The 26093-nt window shown below is 39.1% G+C and overlaps 1 protein-coding gene across 1 annotated transcript in view; it reads right to left on the bottom strand.

The window, feature by feature from the left end:
• Positions 1-19901: 19901 nt before the first annotated feature.
• LOC124619620 overlaps positions 19902-26093 on the bottom strand; it is a 76055-nt gene continuing 69863 nt past the window's right edge. Inside the window, exon 5 of the mRNA XM_047146128.1 lies at positions 19902-20241. Coding sequence (XP_047002084.1) covers positions 20071-20241 — 171 coding nt within the window. The 3' untranslated portion in view covers positions 19902-20070. The remainder of the gene's footprint in view (positions 20242-26093) is intronic.

Below are 26093 nucleotides of genomic sequence, written 5' to 3'. Positions count from 1 at the left end.
ATAACACTTAAATTTAAAATAGTAGCAGAATAAGTTACAATGTTTAGCTGTATTATTTAACTTCCATCAGCTTCTGTTGTTGAAGATGCGGATGGGTAATTAGTTGTTCCTGGATTTTGATATATGAGTTGATTTTGAGACAAAAGAATAAAAAGATACCACTGAAAATTAGTTTTCACTTTCATTTTAATGAAACTTCAGCAGAACTATTCAATACTACAACCACAGATCTTCTCCAAGAAACATTCAAGTTAGCACTGAATTCGTGGGCTCAGTGCTTTGCCATGCATATCGTTTAACAATTGTAGTTTTTTCACACTTACTACTGCATTCACAATATTTAATGAATCGCATTACAAACTTCTGTATCAGATAAGGTCCACTTCAATTTGGTGAACCAAAATAATCAGTATACATAAATTAATTACAAAGAATAAAAAAAATCTGTGACATTTACACCTAAGCTGAGAAATCAATATATACTAGTGTAAAAGATGACATTGTGAATTACTTTTGAAACAAGAAATACTTGTCTGTTTTTATTACATTCAACATTGGTTTCCACAATTTTAAAGAAACATTATATGAATTGTAGAGAAGTGTGATGTTTTTGTAAGTAATTAACACAAGAAAATGGACAAAAACAAATACCGGTACCTTCATATTTGTGAACAAAACAAAACAATGATCATGTAATTTTATAGCTTTGGCATTGATCTCTTCAGTGTGGTGTGTCGTAGTCTAGTACATTAGACATCCATTCTGGAGTCATCTGCTTAAGAATTATACACGATATTCCTTCACAGGATGTACAAAGCAGAGCAAGAAAATGTAAAAATGTCTTATGAACAGACAATTCTTTACAAAATTACAATTGAGTTATTTGTGTTGTTCTGTGCATTATACAAAACTGTAATTGTAAATAGCATTTCATTTACATTTACATTTATTTCCCCTTCATGAGTTTTGTGGTGTAATCAAATTGCTTAAAAAATCATGCTCATCTAGTTATTCTACTGTGATATAGTTTACACTCTTTCAGTAATGCAAAGCTTTATGGTCTGAGTAGACAATAATTTTGTGACTCAGTAAGTAATTTTTAAATTTACTGAATGCCCAATGAATATCCAAAAGTTCATTTACTGTAAATATACATTTTTTCAGTTTATTTTCTGTAAATATGTAGCCTTTTTCACTTCTTTACAAAATTCTGTTGGCAAAAGCTATATACTTATGTTATATTTTCCCATTGATGATCTTTTCCTGGAACAAATGTGTCCCCTTCCCTATGTCTACACCACATTTGCATTTATTTGCCCACTATGTTCAACTCAAATGAACTTTCATCATGTTGCACTGCCAACTGATGTGAATTTTGATTGGTTTAAACCCTTTGGCTAACAGATATCTAATGACACTCTACTGCTCCAGACTGGTGTGAACCTGCAGGGGTCCTACCATCTTGTTTCACTGATTCCTGGCATCCTGTTCATGAGGCAGGCATCCCAGCTGCATCTAATAATGCTTGTAGGACACCATGAAAAAGAAGTATAAACTTTGTTGAAGTTTTGTATTTTTATGCAAATGTTTGGTTATTTTTTGAATGTACCTTGTACATACAAACTCTGCAAAATCACAGTGAACTGCAAGGCAGAGGGCATTTAGCACTTTTCTCACATGACATACTGAAAGCTTTTGATCAAAGCAGTCAGGTGGATGTGGTATTTCTTGATTTCTGAAAAACATTTGACTCAGTACCACACCTGTGTTTATTGACAAAAGTACAATCATATTGGGTATCAAGTAAAATTTGTGACTGAATTAAGGATTTTTTGATAGGGAGGATTCAGCATGTTATCGTGGATGGAAACTCATCATCAGATGTAGAAGTAACTTCAGGTGTGCCACAGAGAAGCATGGGGATCTTTGCTGTTCATGCTGCATATTAATGACCTCATAGACAATGTTAATAGTGATGTCAGACATTATCCAATGATGCAGTTTTCTATAATGAAGTGCTATCTGAAAGTAGATGCACAAATATTCAGTCAGATATTGATAAGATTTCAGAGTGGTGCAGAGATTGGCAACTTGCTTTAAATGTTTAGAAATGTAAAGCTCTACACTTCACAAAATGAAAAAATATAGTATCATATGACTGTAATATCAGTGAGTCACAGTTTGATTCAACCGACTCACACAAAAACCTGAGTGCAATTCTTTGTAGGGATATAAAATGGAATAATCATATGGGCTATGTCATGGGTAAAGCATTTGGTAGGCGTCAGCTTGTTGGTGGAATATGGAGAAGTGCAATCAGTCTACAAAGGGGATTGCTTACAAATTGCTCACGCAACTCTTCTACAGCATTTCTCAAGTGTGTGGGACCCACACCAAAGAGGACTAAGTGGGAATAATGTATACAGAGAGGGACAGCACAAATGCTTTGTTTTAACCAGGAGATATATGCTGAAAAACTGAGCTGGCAGACTCTTGAAGATAGACATAAACTATCCTGAGCAGGGCTACCAACAAAGTTTCATAAAATGACTATAAATGATGACTCTAGTAATATAATACAATGCCCTACATATCACTCACAAAGGGATCATGATGATAATATTAGAATAATTACAACTCACACAGAGGCTTTCAAGCAATCATTCTTCCCATGCTTCATATGTGAATGGAAATGATAAGAAACCTTTACATAGCATGAATGTGGGTGTAGATGTAGATGTAGGTTTCAACATTTCTTCCCATTCAAAATGTGTATGGAGTAAAGGAACAAACACTGCTTAAATGTCTCTGTGCACACTCACTCAGTAATTAGTCTAATCTTGTCTTTACAGTCCATAGGGGAGTGACATTTGGGGGTACGAAGAATATCTCTAAATTCTTCATTTAATACTGGTTCTTGAAATTTTGTAAGTAGGCTTATACAAAATAAATTATGTCTGTCTTGAAGCACCTGTCAGTTCAATAGTTTCAGCATCTCCATGATGCAGTCCATGGGTGAAACAAACCTGTGGCCTTTAATCCTGCCCTCCTTTGTTCATTTTCAATATACCCTGTTCACCCTATTGGCTATGGGCCCCAAAACCTAGAGCAATATTTTAATATCAAGTGATCTGTAAGCAGTCGCTTTTGTGGACTGACCTCATTTTCCTAGTATCCTGACAATGAAGTGGAGGCTACCCCACACATCGACTGTGCAGACAGACATATCATTTACCAACTTCACTGCAGCTGATGCACAACATTTTACATTGGTACAATAATATCAGCTTTTCTGAACTTCAACTTATGCAACATAACCTTCATATCTACAGCTCCCATGATTTCTTTTACTGATGGCCTATATTCTCCACTTATCTCACATTTTCTCTGTTTGTTTTCTACTGCGTCATAACTCATCTATATGTTCATTTCCATTACCTCATCCCAATACTTCATCTTCCATTTGTACTATTTTTCTCAGCATTTCTTTAAGTGTTCCTGAAGGATAAATTTTCCCAGTAGCTTGGCAAGTTTTCACTCTTTTACATGGATGTGAATCTATCTTGAAGTGCTATGGCTTTCACAGTATGTACTTGCTAAAGTTGTTTGTGACTGTTGACAGAACTTGTACAAACTTTCCTCTGAATTACTACTGCCATTGGTGTTTCAAATATAATGGACTGGATTAAGTTTCAATTTTTAGGAATGCCTGCCTGCTTCTTAATGCTTCTTATATTTCGTGAACAATGCTGTGTCTTCATATTTACAGATATATTCTACCTTCATTTTTTCTTCAAAGACCATTGCCCCCCCCCCCCCCCCCCCCCCAATAGCTATGTGAGAGCAATGTGACATTCATTCATTGAACTTGCAGATAGTCCTGTTTGATGCTTTATATGCATGAAAATGTATTTCAAAGGAACTGAATTTGAGCTAACACTGAATTTCACATCTTGAATCTTCATCACATTGTTTTGTAAAGAAAGGAGATCAGTCCAGCTTCCCCTTCACTATGATGTTGTGATTGGAATGTTAACGCTTTGTAAAGGAAGGGCATCAGTCTAGACTGAAGCCCTACTGTTGTGGATACCCATAGAGATGCTAAGTGTTTGTTACCAGCAGTCCACTACTGTCTTGCTTTCTGTGCACTGTTTTGAGGTGATTTGACTGTGTAACTGAATCACTATTGTATACTGAAATATTTTATTATTTTTCTTTATACAAAGTCTATAAACTTATATTTTTCATCATGCCTGACATTCACAATGTGACAGTAACAAATGACAGTTGTGTTGAACATGATGAATTAAAAGGAAGGTGAAAGTCTGATCCATCACTCTTGAAGTAGAATGTGAGAAAACACCATGAGACCAAAGGATTGGAGTACATCAATGCAAAAGGGACAATTATACCAGCAAAAACTTTTGGACCTAACTGTAGGTAGACTATTAGACTATACTAAAACGTTAATTTACTCAATCTAGTATGCTGTATAGCTATCCAAACTTGATAGTAGGTTAAGGAACAACATTATTTTACCAGCTATAGTTGTGTATTTTGTTTTTGTTACATCCCAGGTTCAAGAAGAAATGTATGCAGAAACTGCATGCTGGTGAAATATTATCAATTTATCGGCATGTTTCTAGCATGGACAGCAAGGATCAACAAGACTTACTTATTTATTTTTATTTATTTATTTATTTGTTCATCCATAAACAAATTTCTTTTTATGGATGTCATCATTATACATACAAGGGGACCCAAAAGAAACTGGAATGTTGTCATAAAAAATTTATTGTTAAACCTTTTTACAAAATTACTTCAGACACCTTCAAAATACTCTCCATTACATATGATGCACTTGTCAAGTCTCTTTTGCCACTGTTGGAAGCATGTATGGAACTCTTCAAGTTTGATATTGTCCAGTTCCTTTTGTGAAGCTGTTTTTAGCGCCTCCACATCGTCATAACGCTCCCCTTTTAGCATTTTTTTCATTTGTGGAAATAGGAAAAAGTTGCATGGGGCTAGGTCCAGCAAATACAGAGCATGGGGAACGTCAGATCACCTCTGAGATGCCAAATAGTGGGTCACTCGTAAGGCCGTGTGTGCTGGAGCGTTGTCGTGATGCAGAAACCAGTCAACTGATTGCCAAAGTTCCAGGCGTTACCTCCTTGCATCTTCTTACAGGCACTTTAAAACATCCAAGTAAAAGTGCTGGTTAACAGTCTGGCCAGGGGGTATGGATTCCTGATGCACAATTCCACGAACATCAAAAAAGACAATGAACATAGTCTTCACATTTGACCTCACTTGCCTTGCTTTTTTTGGTCTGGGAGAGTTGGGAGTCCTCCACTGGCTTGACATTTGCTTGGTTTCTGGGTCATACCCATAACACCAACTCTCATCCCCTGTAATGACTTTGTTCAAGAAGTTTGGATCACGTGCAATCTCTGTTTTCAAGGCCTGACACACATTCATGAGGATGGGTTTTTGCTCCTGTGTGAGAAGGCGCAGAACAAATTTAGCAGCAACACGTCTCATATGCAAATCCTCACTCAAAATCCTCTGGCACGAGCTCCAACTGATTCCGGTCTCTGCTGAAATATGGTCAATCGTTTGACAACAATTCTCGTTGATCTTTTGGTGGAGCCTTTCAATGTTCTCCTAATTTCGCAATGTTAGAGGGCGTCTAGAACAAGTTTGGTCTTCAACACACATCTCACCAAGTTTAATGTACCCAAACCACTCAAAAACCTGTGTGCGGCTCATAGCATACTCCTGGAAAGCTTCCTGAAGCATTTGGTGTGTCTCCATTGCAGTTTTTTTAAGCAGAAAACAAAATTTTGCACACACTCTATGTTCTTTTAAAGTTGCCATAACGACTTTGCAGAGGTAACCCGCCAACAGTCAGAGAAACACAATACCACACTTGTACATTTAGCTGTACACTGACGCCATCTGCACAGCTGTTTCATGGAGGTCTCTACTAACACCGTCTAGCGTGAGAACCCTGCACTACATCTACGAGTGGCAGGGCCCTCAGAGTCCATTTTCTTTTGGGATGCCCCTCGTACATTAGTACATTATTTTATTATGTAAGATAATGAAATACAAGATATATATATATATAAAAACAAAGATGAGGTGCCTTACCGAACGAAAGCGCTGGCAGGTCGATATACACACAAACAAACACAAACATACACACAAAATTCAAGCTTTCGCAACAAACTGTTGCCTCATCAGGAAAGAGGGAAGGAGAGGGAAAGACGAAAGGAAGTGGGTTTTAAGGGAGAGGGTAAGGAGTCATTCCAATCCCGGGAGCGGAAAGACTTACCTTAGGGGGAAAAAAGGACAGGTATACACTCGCACACACACACACACACACACACATCCATTCGCACACACACAGACACAAGCAGACATTTTCAATGTCTGCTTGTGTCTGCGCATGTGCGAACGGACACACGTGTGTGTGCGAGCGCACACCCATCCTTCCCCCCCCCCCCCCCCCCCCCGAAGGCAATCCCCCCCGCCCCCGGGACCGGAGTCGCCCCCCCCCCCCCCCCCAGCCAATGAACACACCCGTCAACTCCTATCCTTAATAAAAGTCCTCAATCTTTCCTCTCCCACATCCATACCTGCTGTTCAGAGCATCCTCCTACAGGCCAACCGCAAATTAGAACAGCATGCCACCCTTCACCTCAAAAAACTATCCAATCTCCTGGTTTCCCACCTCCGGAAAGGCAACTCACTCACCCTTCACAACCTTTCCAGCAAACCTCAACCTCCTCTCATTGCACACAAACCCAGTCTCTCCCATCTACTCAACCTCCCACTTCCAGCTCCACTCCCTCCAAAACCTCAAAATTCCAATCAACACAATCTGGAACCACAACACCCTAATTCAGTAGTTAACCTTTCCTCCAAACCTCTCTCCCAATCCGAAACCTCTGTCCTATCCAAAGGCCTCACCTTCAGCCCCACTCCCAGATTCAACCAATCAGCCCTCGTCAAAGATTTACTGTCCTACACTCCACTCGTACTCTCTGCTGGAAGTATCACTTTGCCACGAAGAAAAATGATCCTAACCCTACTCCTAATGATCCAACTCCCCAAGACACTATCCAAATTGAACCCTGCCTGGAACAGTTCCGTCCTCTGTAACAGCGGGACCCACCTCCTCTTCCTCAAAATCACCCTCTCCAAACCTTCCAGGAATTTCTGACTTCCAGCCTTGCCTCTCAATCCTTCTTAAAAAACCTTAATCCTACTCCCAACATCACCACTGCTGAAGCCCAGGCTATCCGTGATCTGAAGGCTAACCGGTCCATTGTCATCCTTCCGGCGGGCAAGCGTTCCACGACCGTGGTACTTGATCGTCGGGAGTATGTGGCTGAGGGACTGCGTCAGCTTTCAGACAATACCACATACACAGTTTGCCAAGGTAATCCCATTCCTGATGTCCAGGTGGAGCTTCAAGGAATCCTCAGAACCTTAGGCCCCCTAAAAAACCTTTCACCTGACTCCATCAACCTCCTGACCCCACCAACACCCCGCACCCCTACCTGCTACCTTCTTCCTAAAATTCACAAACCCAATCATCCTGGCCACCCCATTGTAGCTGGTTACCAAGCCCCCACAGAACGTATCTCTGCCTATGTAGATCAACACCTTCAACCCATTACATGCAGTCTCCCATCCTTCATCAAAGACACCAACCACTTTCTCGAACGCCTGGAATCCTTACCCAATCCGTTACCCCCGGAAACCATCCTTGTAACCATTGATGCCACTTCCTTATACACAAATATCCCGCACGTCCAGGGCCTCGCTGCGATGGAGCACTTCCTTTCATATTTAAAGACAAAGAGTTTGGACAGAGATGTCAGTCGAGGCGGAAGTATAGAGGCAAAGAAGTTGTTGAAAGACAGGTGAGGTATGAGTGGCGGCAACTTGAAATTACCGGAGATTGAGGCCTGGCGGATAACGAGAAGAGAGGATAAACTGAAGGGCAAGTTCCCATCTCCGGAGTTCGGATAGGTTGGTGTTGGTGGGAAGTATCCAGATAACCCGGATGGTGTAACACTGTGTAACACTTGGCACAGTGTTGCACCGTCCGGGTTATCTGGATACTTCCCACTAACACCAACCTGTCAGAACTCCGGAGATGGGAACTTGCCCTTCAGTATATCCTCTCTTCTCGTTATCCACCAGGCCTCAATCTCCGCTAATTTCAAGTTGCCACCACTCATACCTCACCTGTCTTTCAACAACTTCTTTGCCTCTATACTTCCGCCTCGACTGACATCTCTGCCCAAACTCTTTGTCTTTAAATATGTCTGCTTGTGTCTGTATGTGTGGATGGATATGTGTGTGTGTGCGAGTGTATACCTGTCCTTTTTTCTCCCTAAGGTAAGTCTTTCCGCTCCCGGGATTGGAATGACTCCTTACCCTCTCCTTTAAAACCCACTTCCTTTCGTCTTCCCCTCTCCTTCCCTCTTTCCTGATGAGGCAACAGTTTGTTGCGAAAGCTTGAATTTTGTGTGTATGTTTGTGTTTGTTTGTGTGTCTATCGACCTGCCAGTGCTTTTGTTCGGTAAGTCACCTCATCTTTGTTTTTATATATAATTTTTCCCACGTGGAATGTTTCCTTCCATTATATTGATATCATATATATATATATATATATGCACACACAATTTATCATTCAATTACATAATGCAGAAGAACCTGCTTCAATCAAAAGAAATAGATCACAAGACTCCTCTAATACTTGTATGGGTAAATTACAATCTAGAATGTCCACTTTATAATTGATTAACCTGATTATTTATTTATGCCAGTTTTATGCTGCATGAATTCTCTAATTGAGGAAAAACTATTTTTTAGTAAATATTCTTTAAGGAATGCTTTAAATTTACAGAGTTCCTTTATATTTTTGATTTATTTTGGCAATTTATCATATATCTTGACACCCTGGTAAAACTTAGTGGTTTAGGTTTTAGTTTTATTCATATTGTCTAGGTACAAGCAATTACTGTTTCTGGTTTGGTGATCATGTATGGAGCTGTTTGCTAAATATTGCTCAATATTTTTGTGAATAAAAACTGAAGTTTGCAAGATATATTCACTTGGGATTCTCAGAATACCCCATTTTTTAAATACCTCGCTGCAGTGTGCTCTTTTGTGTCTCTTGCTCATTATTCTGATAGCTCGTTTTTGCAATCTGCACACATTTTTCACATTTTGGTCATTTGCACCCCATTATTTTATGCTGTAACTTATTATAGAATGTATGAATGCAAAGTATGTCATTCTCTTGCATGAACTATTGCACACAGTGACTAATATTCATAAGGCATAGCATGCTGTGCTAATTTTTTTGCCAAGCATCCTAATATGTTCATCCCACTTGTTGATCAACATAAATACCCAAAAATTTTGTGCTGGCTACACACTCTATGATGTCATTTTGAACTTTAAATTTTGTCATATTCAGTTTTTTCTTTATATAGAAATTTATGTTATTAGTCTTTTTCACATTAAGGGTTACTTTGTTGTTATTTGACCAGCTGCGAACTGCCATAAGTGCCTTTTCAGCTTTTACATTTAACATTTCTGGTGTCCTGTCTGTAATTATTGTATTGCTGTCATCAGTAAATAACACTGTTTCACCTTGCGTTACCCACTGTGGGAAGACATTAATATAAATAAGAAATAGTACTGGGCCTAACACACTCCCTTGTGGTACTCCAATGTTCAGATATTCTTCATCTGGAAGATGTTTCATTAAATAATTTGAGCTGATTGAAATTTGAGATATCTCCACCCACTGCACTCTGTCCGCAAGGTAAGATCTAAACCATTTACTTAAAACTCCCCTAATTCCTAGTGCTTCATGTTTACCTAGTAGTATTTCATGGTCAACTGTATCAAATGCTTTACTGAGATCTAGGAAAATGCCTGTTACTTGTTCTCCTTTATCTAGGGCTTCTAGAACTACTCTTGTAAATTTTTCTATAGCTGCTTCTGTTCCCTTTCCAGTCCTGAAACCAAACTGTTCTTTGTATAGGAGTTGGTATTTATTTAAGTAGTCCATAAGTCTGCTTTTGATAACAGTTTCCATTATTTTTGAAAAAGAAGACAGCAATGAAGCTGGTCTGTAACTCTATAATTTCTGTATCACCTTTTTTGTGTAAGGGGAAGAATTTTTGCGTGCTTTAGATAATTAGGGAAGTAACCTGATGAGAACAACTCATTTATAATGTCTGCTAAGGGTTCATTTAAGCTGCTAATGCAGTCTTTTAGTATACACATTGGAACTTCATCTAAACCTGTGGATGATTTACTTTTGAATTTAAGTGCAATGCTACTGATTTCATCTACATCTACATTTATACTCCGCAAGCCACCCAACAGTGTGTGGTGGAGGGCTCTTTACGTGCCACTGTCATTACCTCCATTTCCTGTTCCAGTCGCGTATGGTTCGCAGGAAGAACGACTGTCTGAAAGCATCCGTGCGCGCTCTAATTTTACATTCGTGATTTCCTCGGGAGGTATAAGTAGGGTCCTCTCCATTGGTGGGTAGCAGTAGCATTGTGTGAGATACATAGTTCTTTGCCATTGTGTGTTGTGTTTTAAGAATCTTTTCTTGCAGTTTTGTTGCTATATTACTAAAGTAGTTGTTTATAAAGTTTACCATGCCCTTAGGATTATCTATTAAACTACCTTTCTTTCTAATTTTTTTGTTCATCTTCTGTGATTTTGAGTTACCACTTCCTTGTTTTACTATATTCCAAATGTCTCTGCTTTTATTGTTTGAGTTCTGTATGGTCTTTTCATTTTGGATTCTCTTTGCTTCCTGCAACACTTTTCTGCATGTCCTCTTGTACCTGAGAAAAAACTGTAAGAAGGCTGGGTCACTCTTATCATTTTTGATAGATCTCAAATATTTGAGTGTTTCAGAAGATTTTCTGATACCTTTTGTTACCCAAGTCTTCCTATTAGATCTCCTAACAGAATGTACTACTTTAGGAAATGTTTCCTCAAATTTTAACTTGAATATATTCATGAATTTGTTGAATTTTTCATTTACATGTGTCCCTGAATGTGCTTCTGACCATGTCTGGCCAGTCATCTGTGTTGCAAATTCATACCTTTTCGATTTAGAAAAAAACCCTTCTGTAGCTAAGCACTTTTGCTTGTAACTTTGTAAATATTTCAAGTTTTGCACTTTGACCAAAGTGGTCTGATATCCCAAGGCTTTTAACAGTTACTTCACAGCATTTATGGTTAATATCTGTTAGAATATGGTCAATTATTGAAGATGAGTGTTTGGTTACTCTTGTGGCATTTGTTACCCGTTGTGAGATACCATAACTGTACAAGATATTCAAGAACCTGGTGCTGACATCACCCATTTTCAGCATTCTTACAAGGTCTCATTGTTAGTCATCCTATTGTCCAGTGTTGTAAACAAATGGAAAGCAGAACACAAGCAGCTACATCCACATTCAAATACCATGGAGTGGTGGGTGAAAAATGAATAGAGATATATTTGAAAGCATTCTGTTCATTGTATAGTGTAGGTTTGAAATGAGTGAGAAGATTTCAGAGACTTCTACTGCTTGGTTGGATTCCAAAGGACTTATGATCAAGGAACCCCAAACAGTTTGCTGTATCACCAGAAATATTAATGCTTGTTAATGAACACATTCAGAGTTTCCCAGTGTATGAAAGCCATTATTTTGGGTCCTTAATGAAATATTTTGATAAAGGCTTAACATTAGAGAATTATATAGTACATTTAAACTGAACCACTCAGATGTTAAAATAGGCTGCACATGTAGTATCAGTACTTCAAAACACAATTCAACCTGAAATTTTGTTAGCCTTGAGTTGATTGCGGCAGTTCTTGTGAGGCTCTGAAAATCAAAATAAAATTCTTAGATTTGAGTGATGCAATGAAAAATAACTGCTCCTGGTGAGATGATAGTATGCCAGCAGAGAGCAAAGAAATCACATAACAGATAAAAGCAGGAAAATGAAAACAAGATTCATAACATTTGCCTAGATTATGTGCTTAATTTAAATGTACCAGTAATTCCCATTCGCAAAACATACTATTTACATCAAATTAATGTCAATGTTTTTGCCATTCATAACATCAAAGAGAATACTGCCAATTTGTTTTTACCACTCAACAGCCAAGATAACATAAAATATTTTATTATTAAAGACAATCAGTTTCAATAGACTTTGCTGTCATCTTCAGGTATTAAAAATCTTTTTTGTTGTAAAACATATTCATTTTGTGCTGAACCTCATGCACAAGGTGTCAAGTGGTTAAAAATCAGCACATTATGAAAGGTTTGTCATGGCAAAAATATTTAAAAACACCCAGTACCTTTTTCAAAAGGCCATGTCCATATGCCTATTGCTCACAGATACTTGTTACATCACACAAACATAGAACACAATAGCACATCTGTTTACACATGCTGGACATATTCTAAACAATGCATAGAATATGTCCACCATATCAAAACAGATACGCTATTGTGTACTGTGTTTGTATGATATAACAAACATCTGTGAGCTATATGTATATGGACATGGCCTTTTGAAAAGGGTAATGAATGTTATTGAATATTTTAGTGATAATAAACTGTGCTGATTTTTATACACTTGACATTTTGTGCATAAGATTTAGCGTAAATTGAACATGTTTTATAACAAAAAGATTTTTAAGACCTGAAGATAACAGATAAGTCTGTTGAAACCAGCTGTCTGAAATAAAGAAGTATTTTATGCAGTCTTGGCTACTGAACGGTTTTTTTATATTTGAAACAACTCACCCTTCAGTACTCTTAAAATGGGAAAATTCAGTACTGCCAAAATATATCTGTATCATGAAGGGGATGCAAAAAAGTATCCTTATGCAGTATGTTCACTTCTCATGGATTGTGTGAATGATGAAGTCCCTGCAACTGCTGAAGAATTGCATATTTATTCAGATAATTGTGGGGGGCAAAATATGCATCATTCCATCTCCCAATATCTTTGTGCATTAACAGAGGCAGAAGGATTTTTAAAAAATGAAACACTTTTTCCCAATGAGAGTGTGCAGCTTAATGCCATCCATTCAAGATTTCAGTATCATTAATATGGAATTGAAAAGCATTGATTGTTTGTACACAATGAGAGATATAATTCAGAGAATTATTCATAACTCAAATAATTTCAGCAAGTTAATTGTGAAGTGGGTAGCAGAAAAAAAGAGAAGTAAAAAGACCATGGGTGCATTGGTGGAATAGATGGCTCTGTAAAGGACAATGGCTAATGAAGGCTTAGGCCAGGAAGGTTATGGGAACATAGGACATGACATAATGCAGGGAGACTTTCCAGATGTGCAATTCAGAAAAGCTGATGTTGGTGGTATGAATCCAGATGTCACAGACAGTGAAGCAGTGATTGAAAAGGGAACGATGAGTCGTGTGGTGTGCTCAGCAATGTGAGTGGTTAATATGTTTCTTGGCCACAGTTTGTCAGTGGCCATTCATGTGGACAGACACCTTGTTGGTTGTAGAATGCAGCACAGTGGTCGCAGCTTAGCTTATAGATCACATCACTGGTTTCACAGGTAGCTCTGCCTTTGATGGAATAGGTGATGCTTGTGCCTGGACTGGAGTAGGTGTGGTGGGATGATCTATGGGATAGGTCTTGCATCTAGGTCTGTTACAGGGGTATGAGCCATGAGGCAAGGGGCTGGGAGGAGGGGTTGTGTAGGGATGGACAAGGATATTGTGTACATTTGGTGGGCGGTGGAATGGGTAGGAAGGGTGGTGGGTAGGACATGCTTCATTTCACAGCATGATGAGAGGTAATGAGATTCTGTTGCTCTGGTCTTGGGTGGTACTGAGGCACAAGGAGAATGCTCCTCTGTGGTGGACAGTAGGACTTTGGGAGGTGTTGGATGACTGGAGAGATAAGGCATGATAGATCTATATTTTCCAAGATTGAGAGGGTAATTGTGGTCTGTGAAGGCCTCAGTGAGACCACCAGAATTTTTTTGAGAGGGACCACTCATCACTACAGATGTGATGGCCATCAGTGGCTGGGCTGTATGGGAGGGACTTCTTGCTATGGAATGGGTGGCAGTTGTTGAAATTGAGGTACAGCTGGCGGTTGGTAGGTTTGATAGGGATGGAGGTACTTATGTAGCTATATTTGAGGTGGAGGTCAACATTGAGAAAGATGGTTTGTTGGATGAGTAGGACCAGGTGAAGTAAATGGAGGAGAAGGTGTTGAGGTTCTGGTGGAATGTGGATAGGGTGTCTTCACCCTTGATTCAGATCACAAACATATTGTCAACAAACCTAAACCAGATGAGGGGTTTGGGATTCTGTATGTTTAGGAAAGATTCCTCTAAATGGCCCATGAATAGGTTGGAATAGGATAGTGCAATGCAGGTGCCTATAGCTGTACCCCAGATTTGTTTGTAGGTAATGCCTTCAAACGAGAAGTAATTACAGGTGAGGATATGTTTGGTCATGGTGACGAGGAAGGAGGTTGTAGTTTTGGAAACTGTCTGATGTTGGGAAAAGTAGTCTACAACAATGGTAAGGCCACAGGCATTAGGAGTGTTAGTGTAGAGGTGAATAGGCACCAATAGTGAGAAGCAGGGCACCATTTGGTAAAGGAATAGGAACTGTGGAGAGTAATGGTTGGAGTCTCATATTTAGGAGGGTAGGTTTTTTGTAATAGGCTGAATACAATGATCTGTGAGAGCAGAGATTCTCTCAGTGGGGGCACCATAACCAGCCACAATGGGACGTCCTAGGTGCTTGGGTTAATGGACTTCAGGCAGCATGTAGAGGGTAGGAGTGTGGGGAGTAGTAGGATGAATGGGGAGATGGACCATGGGGAGAGTTTCTGCAATGGGCCTAAGGATTTGATGACAGACTGGAGATCCTGCTAGTTTTCTGGAATGGGATCACTGCAGTAGGATTTTTACATGGATGAATCTGGCAGCTGGCAAAGTCCTTCTGCCAGAAAATCCTTGTGGTTTAAAACAACATTAGTTGAGCCTTTTGTCAGCAGGTAGTCTTATAGGGTCAAGATCAGTTTTTAGGTGGTGGATTGCAGTTGTTTCTGTGAATGTAAGGTTAGTTTGTATGTTGAGGGATTTGGGGAATATTGGCGTGGCAAGGTTGGAGGTTAAGAAATTCTGGAAAGTTAACAGGGGGTGATTTTGGGGCAGTGGGGGTGAATGATAGTTGCATGAAGGAGTGAACTGAGTCAGGCAGGGTTCAGCTTTGGTCTTTGGTTAAGTCTGATTGATAGGGTTGATGCCAAATGGTGTTTCTGCTATAAATACAAGGAGAAACAGAGAGAAGGTATTTAACAAGTTCTGCATGACTCAGTTTGAGAGTGTGGCAAAAGATGAGGCTTTTGGAAGGTACTGATACTTCTGTGGGACTAATACTTTTGAAGGAAAGGTTCATGATTGTGTTTTGGGTCTGTTTAGGTTATGGAATCTGTATGGTGGTAGGAGTCAGTTTTTGAGGTAGGGGCAAATGTAGTAGGTCTATGTGACTGGGTTTATCAACTATGGGGGGATTTGTGGGGGTGTTTGGAGGCTCTTGAATAGGTGATGGATAGTGGTAATCAAAGGCAGGAGTAGAAGTAAACAGGGTGGCTCATTTGATGTGTAAGTGAATGGATGAATGAATAAATATTAAATCATGGTTTCCAGATATTATTATTTTGACAAAAAGACTCTGTAACTGTCTGGGAATTATTTCCTGGAAAGGTTTGAAAGTACCCATTCTTTGGTATTGTAGTAACACAGGGCAAGTCACATCTTTACTAAATCTTCCTTGTGTGAAAACTGTGAATTTGTTGATACAGTTCAGTTTTGCCCTACAGATAACTGAAATAGTAAACCACATAAGGTCCCCAGTTCATTGCAGATCAACTTCTGCAGACAGTAATTTTTTTAATACATTGCTTATTCCTTGCTACACATGCTACCTAAATTAGAATTTATTAAGGGGGGATTGGGTTAAGTATGCCTGTTATTTTAAAATTACAGTTATGAGTATGCTGTGGTACATATATTCTCCGCAGTATAATTAAAGCTAATATAGCCTTTGTGACAAAGCTGTTTTGTTCACATTGGCTTAGGGTATATACCATGAATTAATGATATTAAATGCACATAAGGCAGAAATAATTACTCAGAGTGAGGTTTTTCCAGGCATTGGAGCAAAATGGCTGAAACTTATCTCAGACTGGATAGTGTGTGAGACTAGTGGTCACCAATGCATCAGGCAGAGGCTCATTTACCTCAAGTGGCAAAATGAGTTTGCAGTATACTATCTGTAAATATTATATTTTCTTGTTGCTGCACTTTTATGTTTAATTTATTGTAAGAACAGAGAATGAGAAGTAATAAATTAAACACAGTGATAATATTCAGCATTAATGCACAATATTTCACAACATTTTATAAATAACATGCATAGCTCCTTGGTTACAGTTCCAAACTTAAGTTTACCGGAAGCTTCAGCATCAGATTTTTGATCATTGCTTACCTTTTTCTAGCCACCAACAACACAGTTTCTCATCTTCTGTGACCTACTCCTGCATGTTTCATTCATCACTCTCCCTTTCTACATTTCCATACCTTATACAAAAACCCCAACAATTACTTCATTCCTCTTCACATACAATGCCTTCCTATTCACTTTCCTCAAACCAGCTTCTCATCCATCTTCAATTTTTGCATTTATTCTTTTCATTTAAAACCTCCTCATTTCCCTTTTCTTTTTAAATCTTGCTGGTAAGCATCATACCCACAACTAAATATGTATGTCATTATTAAAAGCCAGTCCTCTCTAACTAAGCAGGAAAAATCTGTTTAAGAACATTACTAATTTCTTCCACTCAAAACGTATCCCTATCATTGTAGTTTAGTTTCCCATTAATACCTTAAATATATTACTTGTCACCTCCTCATGCTATCTCATTTGATTTGCAAAGATAAGAATTCTTGTTTCTTCTCACAGTTTTGTACTCTTGCTGGTCCCCTTCATACTGTATTTAAAAGAGCTTTTAATAAATTAACTTCCAATTAGCTATTAAGAATAAACAAATACTTGTAGCTTCATAGCAATTGCTTGGTTGGAAAAGGAAACCTTGAATCCTATGTTACTTCAGTCAGCTCTCTGCTGCGTTCATCAGTGTGTAAGCACAAAGTGAGTGAAATGGATGGTGTTATTGTGTCTTTCTCCACTTGTGAGGTATGTTCTCTCATTTGCTTCCTGTGGGAATCAGGGCTGTCTAGATTCATCACTGATTGTGTCATGTGTATGCAGATGATATTAGTCAGTTATAGAATTGTTAGTGAATGGTGTAGAAAATTCAAAAGTGGTCACACAGATGTGTATGAAGAAAGTGCTTCTGGAAGATGTCCAAATGTGACTGACAAACTTGTGCAATATGGTGATGAAACTGTGTGTGTGAGACATCCATTTAAAATTTCTGAATTTTCAGAATATGTACCTCAGATTTCTGCCTTTTAACACTGCCACAAAGAGATTAGATTGCTGTAAGTTTCCTCCACAATGTCTAACTAGTGTTAACAAAACAAAGAATTCATGCAGCCTTGACATTCCTTCAGTATTAAAATGAAAGGGTGAGGAATTTCTGAACATATTCATGATGTGGGACAAGAATGAGTGCAGTGTGAGAACTCTGAAACTAAGGAAGAGTCCCAGCAAGCACAAAAATGATTAAAGCAGACACTTTCAAACCACAAAATGATGGTCACAGTTTCTTGGAATCACAAAGGAGTTTTTCTGACAGATTTTATGCTGAAGCACCAAAGAAAATAGTATAGGCATTCATATACAAATACAGAGATATGTAAAACTTCCTGGCAGATTAAAACTGTGTGCCAGACTGATACTCAAACTCGGGACCTTTGTCTTCCGCGGGCAAGTCCTCTACCAACCAAGCTACCCAAGCACAACTCACACCCCATCCTCACAGCTTTACTTCTGCCAGTATCTCGCCTCCTACCTTCCCGAGTTCGAGTCTCGGTCCGGCACACAGTTTTAATCTGCCAGGAAGTTTCATATCAGCGCACACTCCGGTGCACAGTGAAAATCTCATTACAGAGATATGTAAACAGGCAGAATATGGCACTGTGGTTGGCAACACGTATATGAGAAAACAAGTGCCTATCACAGTTGTTAGGTCTGTTATTACTGTTACAATGGCAGGATATCAAGGTTTAAGTGAGTTTGAATGTGACGTTACAGTCAGTGCACAAGCGATGGGACACAGCATCTTTGAGAGAGTGATGAAGTGGGGATTTTCTCAAATGACCATTTCATGAGTGTATGCAAATATCAGGAATCCTGTAAGACATTAAATCTCCAACATCACCGTGGCTGGAAAAAGATCCTGCAAGAACAGGACCAATGATGACTGAAGAGAATAGTTCGGCATCACAGAAGTGCTACCCTTCCACAAATTGCTTCAGATTTCAATGCTGGGCCATCAGCAAGAGCCAGCATGCAAACCATTCAACAAAACATCATCGATATGGTATTTTGGAGCTGAAGGTCCACTCATGTACCATTCATAACTGCACGACACAAAGCTTTACACCTTGCCTGGGCCCATCAACACTGACATTGGACTGTTCATGATTTCAAAAATGTTGCCTGGACAGAGGAGTCTCATTTAAAATTGTATAAGCAGATGGATGTGTACAGGTATGGAGACAAGCTCATGAATCCATGGGCCCCGCATGTCAGCAGGGGACTGTTCAAACTGGTGGAGGTTCTGTAATAGTGGGGGGGCATGTGCAGCTGGAGTGATGTGGGATGTTTGATATGTCTAGGGATGACTCTGACAGGTGGCAGATACATAAGCAACCTGTCTGATCACCTGCATCCATTCATGTCCATTGTGCATTCCAATGGACTTGGGCAATTTCTGCAGGACAATGCAAGACACTACAAATCCATAATTGCTGCAGAGTGGCTCCAAGAATACTCTTATGAGTTTAAACACTTCTGCTGTCTGCCAAACTCCCCAGACATGAACATTATTAAACTTCCTGCCAGATTAAAACTGTGTGCCTGACCGAGACTCAAACTTGGGACCTTTCCCTATCGCGGGCAACGTTATTGTGCATATCTGGGATGCCTTGCAACATGCTGTTCAGAAGAGATCTCAACCCCCCCAACCCCTCCCTATACTCTTATGAATTTACGGACAACTCTGCAGGATTCAAGGTGGTAATTCCCTTCAGCACTATTTCAGACATTAGTTGAGTTCACGACACATCATGTTGCGGCACTTCTGGGTGCTTGAAGTGGCTGTACATAATATTAAGCAGGTGTGCCAGTTTCTTTCACTCTTCAGTGTATGAAAGTACAGCATGACAGGGCATGACACCAAAGGTTTATTGTGAGACTCTAACAGAACTCTGTATGTAAAGACAATACAATACAGCATGGGATGATTATTAAGGAATCAGTCTCCTTCACTATACTGTAAATTGAAAAAAGGAAAAAATTGAGACTTTTTGGCTGGAACGTTTTTTAGCATTGTCCCTATAGCCTGGACTTGGCACCAAATAACTTTCATCACTTCCAAGATGAAGGACCAGCTGACAATTCAGCATTTTATGACAGACAATGAGTTCAAAGATGCTGTCAACCACTGACTGAAGCCCAACACCATTTTTGATGAGGAAATACAGAAACTGGTATCAAAATATGATAACTGTTTCAATTTGGATGATAACTCTGTGGAGAAATGAATTCAGCATATAACTACAGATTCAGTACAAAAAGATTTATTATTGTTTTTTTTCTTTTCTTTAATAGCAGCTAGGTGGTTAGTTTATGAAAAGCCCTTGTATTCCCCAGACACAGAAAGTAGCAATTATTATAGAAACAAATGATGTAAATACCAGACAATTGAGTATTGCTCTTAGATGTTAGGATTATCACTGTTCTGTAACGAAGTCCTTTAGTGAGGTTATCAGTCCTGACCATCTTTACCATTCAGTTTCACAGCATTCAATATTCTTCTATTGATAATAGATTCCACCATGCTCAAATAATACCGCATAATTTTTGGTTTGGCTTTATGTGCCAATAGGTATAAGAGTGCTGCTTGAGGTTTTGTGATTGAATTGGCCCAGATCCTTGCCTGTAAAATAACAGCCACAGTATAAGTTTTGAACTGAACACTGTATGATATCAATATGGTTTATACAATTATTGAAAGCAGTTTCTTTGATGAAAATGCCAGTACAGTTTTGAAAATTTCCTGGAATTTTATTACAGCTATTGAGTATACCAAAGACTACAAAATAAATCTAGAAAGAAAACCAATGACAGATGACATTGCTATCTGAGTGTGCTGTCGACAATAGTTGTCTTTGTTTACTCAAATGATATCAATGAATGTGTGGTAACTATTACAGCTTTTGGCCGTTAAGGCCTTTGTCAGCAATAGACACACATAAACACATGCACACACACATTCACGCAAACACAACTTGCACACACGTCTGCAGTCTCAGATAACTGAAACCACACAGTGAGCAGCAGCACCAGTGCATGATGGGAGTGGTGACTGGGTGGGGGTAAGGAGGAGGCTGGGTTGGAGAGGGGGAGGGATAGTATGGTGAGGGTGGCAAACTGTGAAGCACTGCAGTTTAGACGGAGAGCAGGAGAGAAGGTGCGGTGGAGGGTGGGGGGTGAAAGGGGGGGGGGGAGGGGGGGTAAGTAGTGGAAAGGAGAGAAATAAAAAGAAAGTAAAAGACTGGGTGTGGTGGTGAAATAACAGTTGTGTAGAGCTGGAATGGGAACAGGGAGGGGGCTGGATGGGTGAGGACAGCGACTATCGAAGGTTGAGGACACGAGGAATACGGGAACGTAGGATGTACTGCAGGGAAAGTTCCCTCCTGTGCAATTCAGAAAATCTGGTGTTGGTGGGAAGGATCCATATGGCACAGGCTCTGAAGCAGTCATTGAAATGAGGGATATCATGCTTGGCAATGTGTTCAACAACTGGTTGGTCCACTTGTTTTCTGCCTACAGTTTGTCGGTGGTAGGTCACTAACATAAACTATCCCATCAAAGTCAGGGCTACCTGTGAAACCAGTCATGTGATTTACAAGCTAAGCTGCAACCACTGTGCTGCATTCTACATAGGCATGGCAACCTATAAGCTGTCTGTCTGCATATATGGCCACCGACAAACTGTGGCCAAAAATTAAGTGGACCACCCTGTTGCTGAACATGCTGCCAAACATGATATCCCTCATCTGACAAGACCTTAATGGTGAAAAGCTGAAATTATGTGAATCTTTTTGTTGTGTCTATTGCAACTCAGCATCTCCACTATATGGTCAGTAGCAACTTTTCTTCTCTAATATTCTTACATTCCATCCTGGTTTTTCCATTGTTTGATTGTAATAACTATTCAATAGGCAGATAAAATAGTTATGAATAATTATTTATTCATTCCATTTATTTTGTGTTTGTTCCCATTGGACAAACATAAATATACAGATACAGTAGGTAAACAAAAACAAGCAAAAAAATTAGACAGACAACATTTAAAACAAACAATAGAAAAAATTGCAGGTCAGTGTCCAGGCTTTAAAGGCAAGCAAGTGCTTTAGTGCCTACAAGAATCAGTCCTTCCAGGAATCGGGCTACTCCCAGCTAGGTTGGATACGCCCACATAAGGCACGCGATCTCCACACGATGTGCTTACTTCATCGATTTCTTAGCCACTGGTGCCCCCAATACTTATCTTCTCACATTAAACACCTATCATCATTCCACAACTGCAATACCAGATCGGATACGTCTAGCATCTTGGCTGTACCTTTACATAACACAAAATTTTTCTCCGTGTCATTCTCCATCTCAGCCATACGACTATGGAACGCGCTCCCCTGTGATCTGCGTCTTATCCAAAACCACTCAACATTCAAGAGGGAACTTAGACTTACATATTAAGGACGGTATAGCCACCATTGTTGTGCCCCCCCTCATCTTTTTCTTTCTCCTCTCCATCATAGCTTCGAATTTTACCATTCTATTTCTCTTCCTCTAACCTATCTACCTCTTCTATATCTCTTTCACCCCATTCCATCGTCTTATGTCTCTGCTTGATGAGAATAACTCACAAGCTGCAAGAGTATAACGAGAAAATTCCCAACTAGCAATAGGACTGACACTCATAAAAGAAAAATATGTTTACTTTCATATACATAGTCATTATTATTATTATTATTATCATTATTATTATTATTTTTATTATTCTTGATTGTTATAATTATTTTTTGATTGTTATAATTATCATTGTACTACTTTTATAATCTCTATTTTTTTTCTTTAACATTAATACTGTATAACATGTTATATGTCCTAATTTTCTGCAGACACTGAAATTTGTTGAATCTGAGTATGCCTGGTTAGGTGTAAGAGAGGGCCTGAAGGCCCTAATCTTGCCAGGTAAAATAAATCCATAAATAAATAAATAAAGTATGTAATGGACAGTCCAGTATGATATTTGGTGCCATCTATGCCTGTATAATGCAGTCTAAAATTGGAGAGGCCTGTCATATCAATCTGTGGAGAGTAGTAGCATTTCTTCCTATCCCATATGTGATGGTGTTGGGTTTTTGCCTGCTTGAATGAAGATGGCTAAAACTTGAAGTCTGTAAGTCAAATTCTCAGCTCTTAAGAAGTTCTGCTCAGATGATGAAGATGTTGATCTCTCTGACTACCATGAAGCCACAGGACTGAAAGTTTTTGTTAACAGATTTGCAGTTGTTTCCGAGATTGGTTGACAAGACTTCAGTCAGACTATAGAACCTTACAGAACTCTATGCCCTATGCCCTATCTCCCTCTCTATCTCTCTCTGTCCCTTCTCTCTCTCTCTCTCTCTCTCTCTCTCTCTCTCTCTCTCTCTCTCTCTCTCTCTCTCTCTCTCTCTCTCTCTCTCTCTCTCTCTCTCTCTCACACACACACACACACACACACACACACACACACACACACACACACACACATATGCACACAGAGGGGTCCAGAAAACTGTATATACTCTTGGATACTTGATATCCTTGGAACTAAGTGGCGTATTGTTTCAATTTTGCATGGTAGTGTACTCCATTGTTTTCTCTACAGATCTTTGTGTATGTTTTCCAGTGGATGACAGTGTAGCAATGAATGAAGTCAAATTGTCATTTGAGCAATGCGAGGCAATATTGAAGTAGCACTTGATGTACAAAACCATGATAGAAGTACAACAGCAAGCATGTAATGTGTACATAACTCAGCCACCTACATGTGGAACAATTTATTGTATTTTGGATATATTTGATGCCAATGGTAATGTTCAAGACGTGCATAAGGAAACATCTGTCTAATCAGAAACATCAAAAAGTCCATCTTACAGCATTGGTCACCTCAAAAATCTGTGAAGCAGAGTGCAAGTGAAAGTGGGGTAAGCCAATCAAGCGTACTACAAATTATGAAGGTTGCAAAGTGGAATGTGTACTTCCCAACATCACTGCACACTATGAATGAGGACAACCTGGATTGGAGTATTGCAAGTGATTTGAAGCCATGCTTCTCAAGGATGAATGGTTTGCAGAGATGATTAGCTGGTCTGAGGAGGCAGAATTCAATTGGAAAGATATAGTAAATTACTACAGGTGTGTACTGGGGTCCTGAAAATCATCACATTCATGTGGACAAACATGTTAATCTAATGGGTGTTAATGTGTGGTGTTGTCTGTCATTGCACAGTTTGATTGGCCCATTCTTCCTCGAAGGTACTGCAACTGGTGATGTGTATCTTCATATGCTGCTAACAATGATTTTTACCTGCCAGCTGAGAAGTGTTTAGAAATAAGAGGTTTTACCTTCAACAAGATGGCACTCTGCTTTGCTACCACAGAGATGTCAGAGTCTACTTGGGTGAAAATCACCCTGGATGATGGATAGCCAAAGAAGAGGTGTTGAGAACTCACCATGATCTCCAGACCTTACACCTCTTGACTTCTATCAATGGGGACTGTGAGAAATGAAATTTATCAACACAAGCCACCTATACTGAATGTGTTATGTGGAACTGTTGAGGCATCCTGTGCAGCTATTACACCAGCAACACTGACAGCAATAGTTTGGTCAACTGTTCAGTGTCATCAGTGTTGTTTGGCTGCTAATGGGGGTCACTTTAAACACATAAAATAACCTTCTCCCCAGCCAATAACTGTAATGGTAAGCCACTTTGCTCCATTAATATTGACTTTCAAATAGTGTCTACATTTTTATGAATCTCTCCATATACTTTTTTTAAACACATTTCCACTGTCTGACTGTTATTTGCTCATTTATTTCACATAATCATGATTTGGTCTATGTGGTCATTCTCAAGTGCATGTTGAACTGTCTGCGACATGTCATTATCAGATAAACATATTTCTTGTCTTATAGACAGATATGTGCTCATACCCTATAATATGACTACTGGTCTATAAGACCACAAATATGTTTTTCGAATGATGACACGTTACAGACAGTTCAAAATGCACTTGAGAATGGCTACAAAGCTGAAATCATGGTGGTGTGAAATAAATAAACAATTAACAGTCAAAGGTGTCAGAAAAGTCTTTCAGAAAATTCTATACAGCTGTGGTTGATTTTGGTAGATAATGATTGAATGACTGGACTGCATATTTCTGTCTCACGTATTTATCAAATAAATGGAATTTATCGGCAATATGAGGCTGTATACTTAAAAAAAAAAATCTTAATGATTCATCCTGCTGCAACCTGGTAATTTGGCATGTGGTGCAATGGTATTATAAAATGCTCTAGCTTATTGAACGTATGTTACATTATTATTTTTGGATATATTAGACAAGAAAGGATTGTTAAGCATTTGCAAAAATTGCTGCGTGTATCATTTACATTTTGACATCTAATTTCTGATTTCAAATGTAGTAGGATTCCCAGATAAACAATTTCAACGTACAGTACCTGCTTCTGTCGATGACATATAAAATGTGATTTAATGCTGAGTGTCTATGTCCATCCACTGTTTTTTATTAAATGACTAACCTCTCAGTCAGCTGTGGTTGTGCTATAGACAATAAGAGGGCATGCTCCAGTCACAAACTCTCAATTACTCACCTGCTTAATGCATCTGCTTATCAGCTATACTCCTGTCCTCTCCATTACTTCTGGCTAACCTCCAGTCTACTCATTATTTCCTAAAATAGTACCAGGTTTATCCAAGGGAGCTCATTAGCTGGTAACTCCAACTTACTCACCAGTTAGATTAATATGTTGCCCAATTACAGTCTGCAGCTTTGTGAAAAATCTGTGTTTTTCCACAGTGTCAGCAATACAATAATTTTGCTGCTCTTGAGAAATGGTGATAGTCTACTTGAATCTAATATGCAGTTGAAAAACAAAGCAATCCAACATTTAGTGACAGTATTTCCACTTTCAAACTTATTTAAGAAAATGTGTGTGAATTCCTAAGGAGCGAAACCACTGAGGTCATCAGTCCCTAGACTCACAGACTACTTACACTAACTTATGCTAAGAATAACACACACACCCATGCCCAAGGGAGGTCTCAAACCTCTGGTGGGAGGGGCCATGCAATCCATGACATGGTGCCTCAAATCGCATGGCCACTCTGCACGGTGTTTGCGACTTATTGCACTTTTGAAGCTGTAATGTTTGGAAATACGCAGAGATGAGCCAACCATTATGACTATTGCCCACTTTGAGACTGAATGCCACTTGGTGGCATTGTGGGCTTGTTGTCACAGAATGCCCTCCAAACACAATTTAAGCCTAACGTACACATATACAATATTTTCAGTTATTCGAATATTGCAATTTCATACTAATTACTGTGTGAATTACACAGCAGTTAATAAGGAAGTTCTGGTTAGAAGCCAAACAGAAAGCTCATGCCTACATTAGATTCAAGTATACTTAATGTCCAGATTCTG

This window comes from Schistocerca americana, chromosome 6, assembly GCF_021461395.2.
Source record: "Schistocerca americana isolate TAMUIC-IGC-003095 chromosome 6, iqSchAmer2.1, whole genome shotgun sequence".
In the NCBI taxonomy this organism is placed as follows: domain Eukaryota; kingdom Metazoa; phylum Arthropoda; class Insecta; order Orthoptera; family Acrididae; genus Schistocerca; species Schistocerca americana.
Note: the sequence above shows the minus strand (reverse complement) of the source record. Positions and strands in the feature narration are given on the sequence as shown.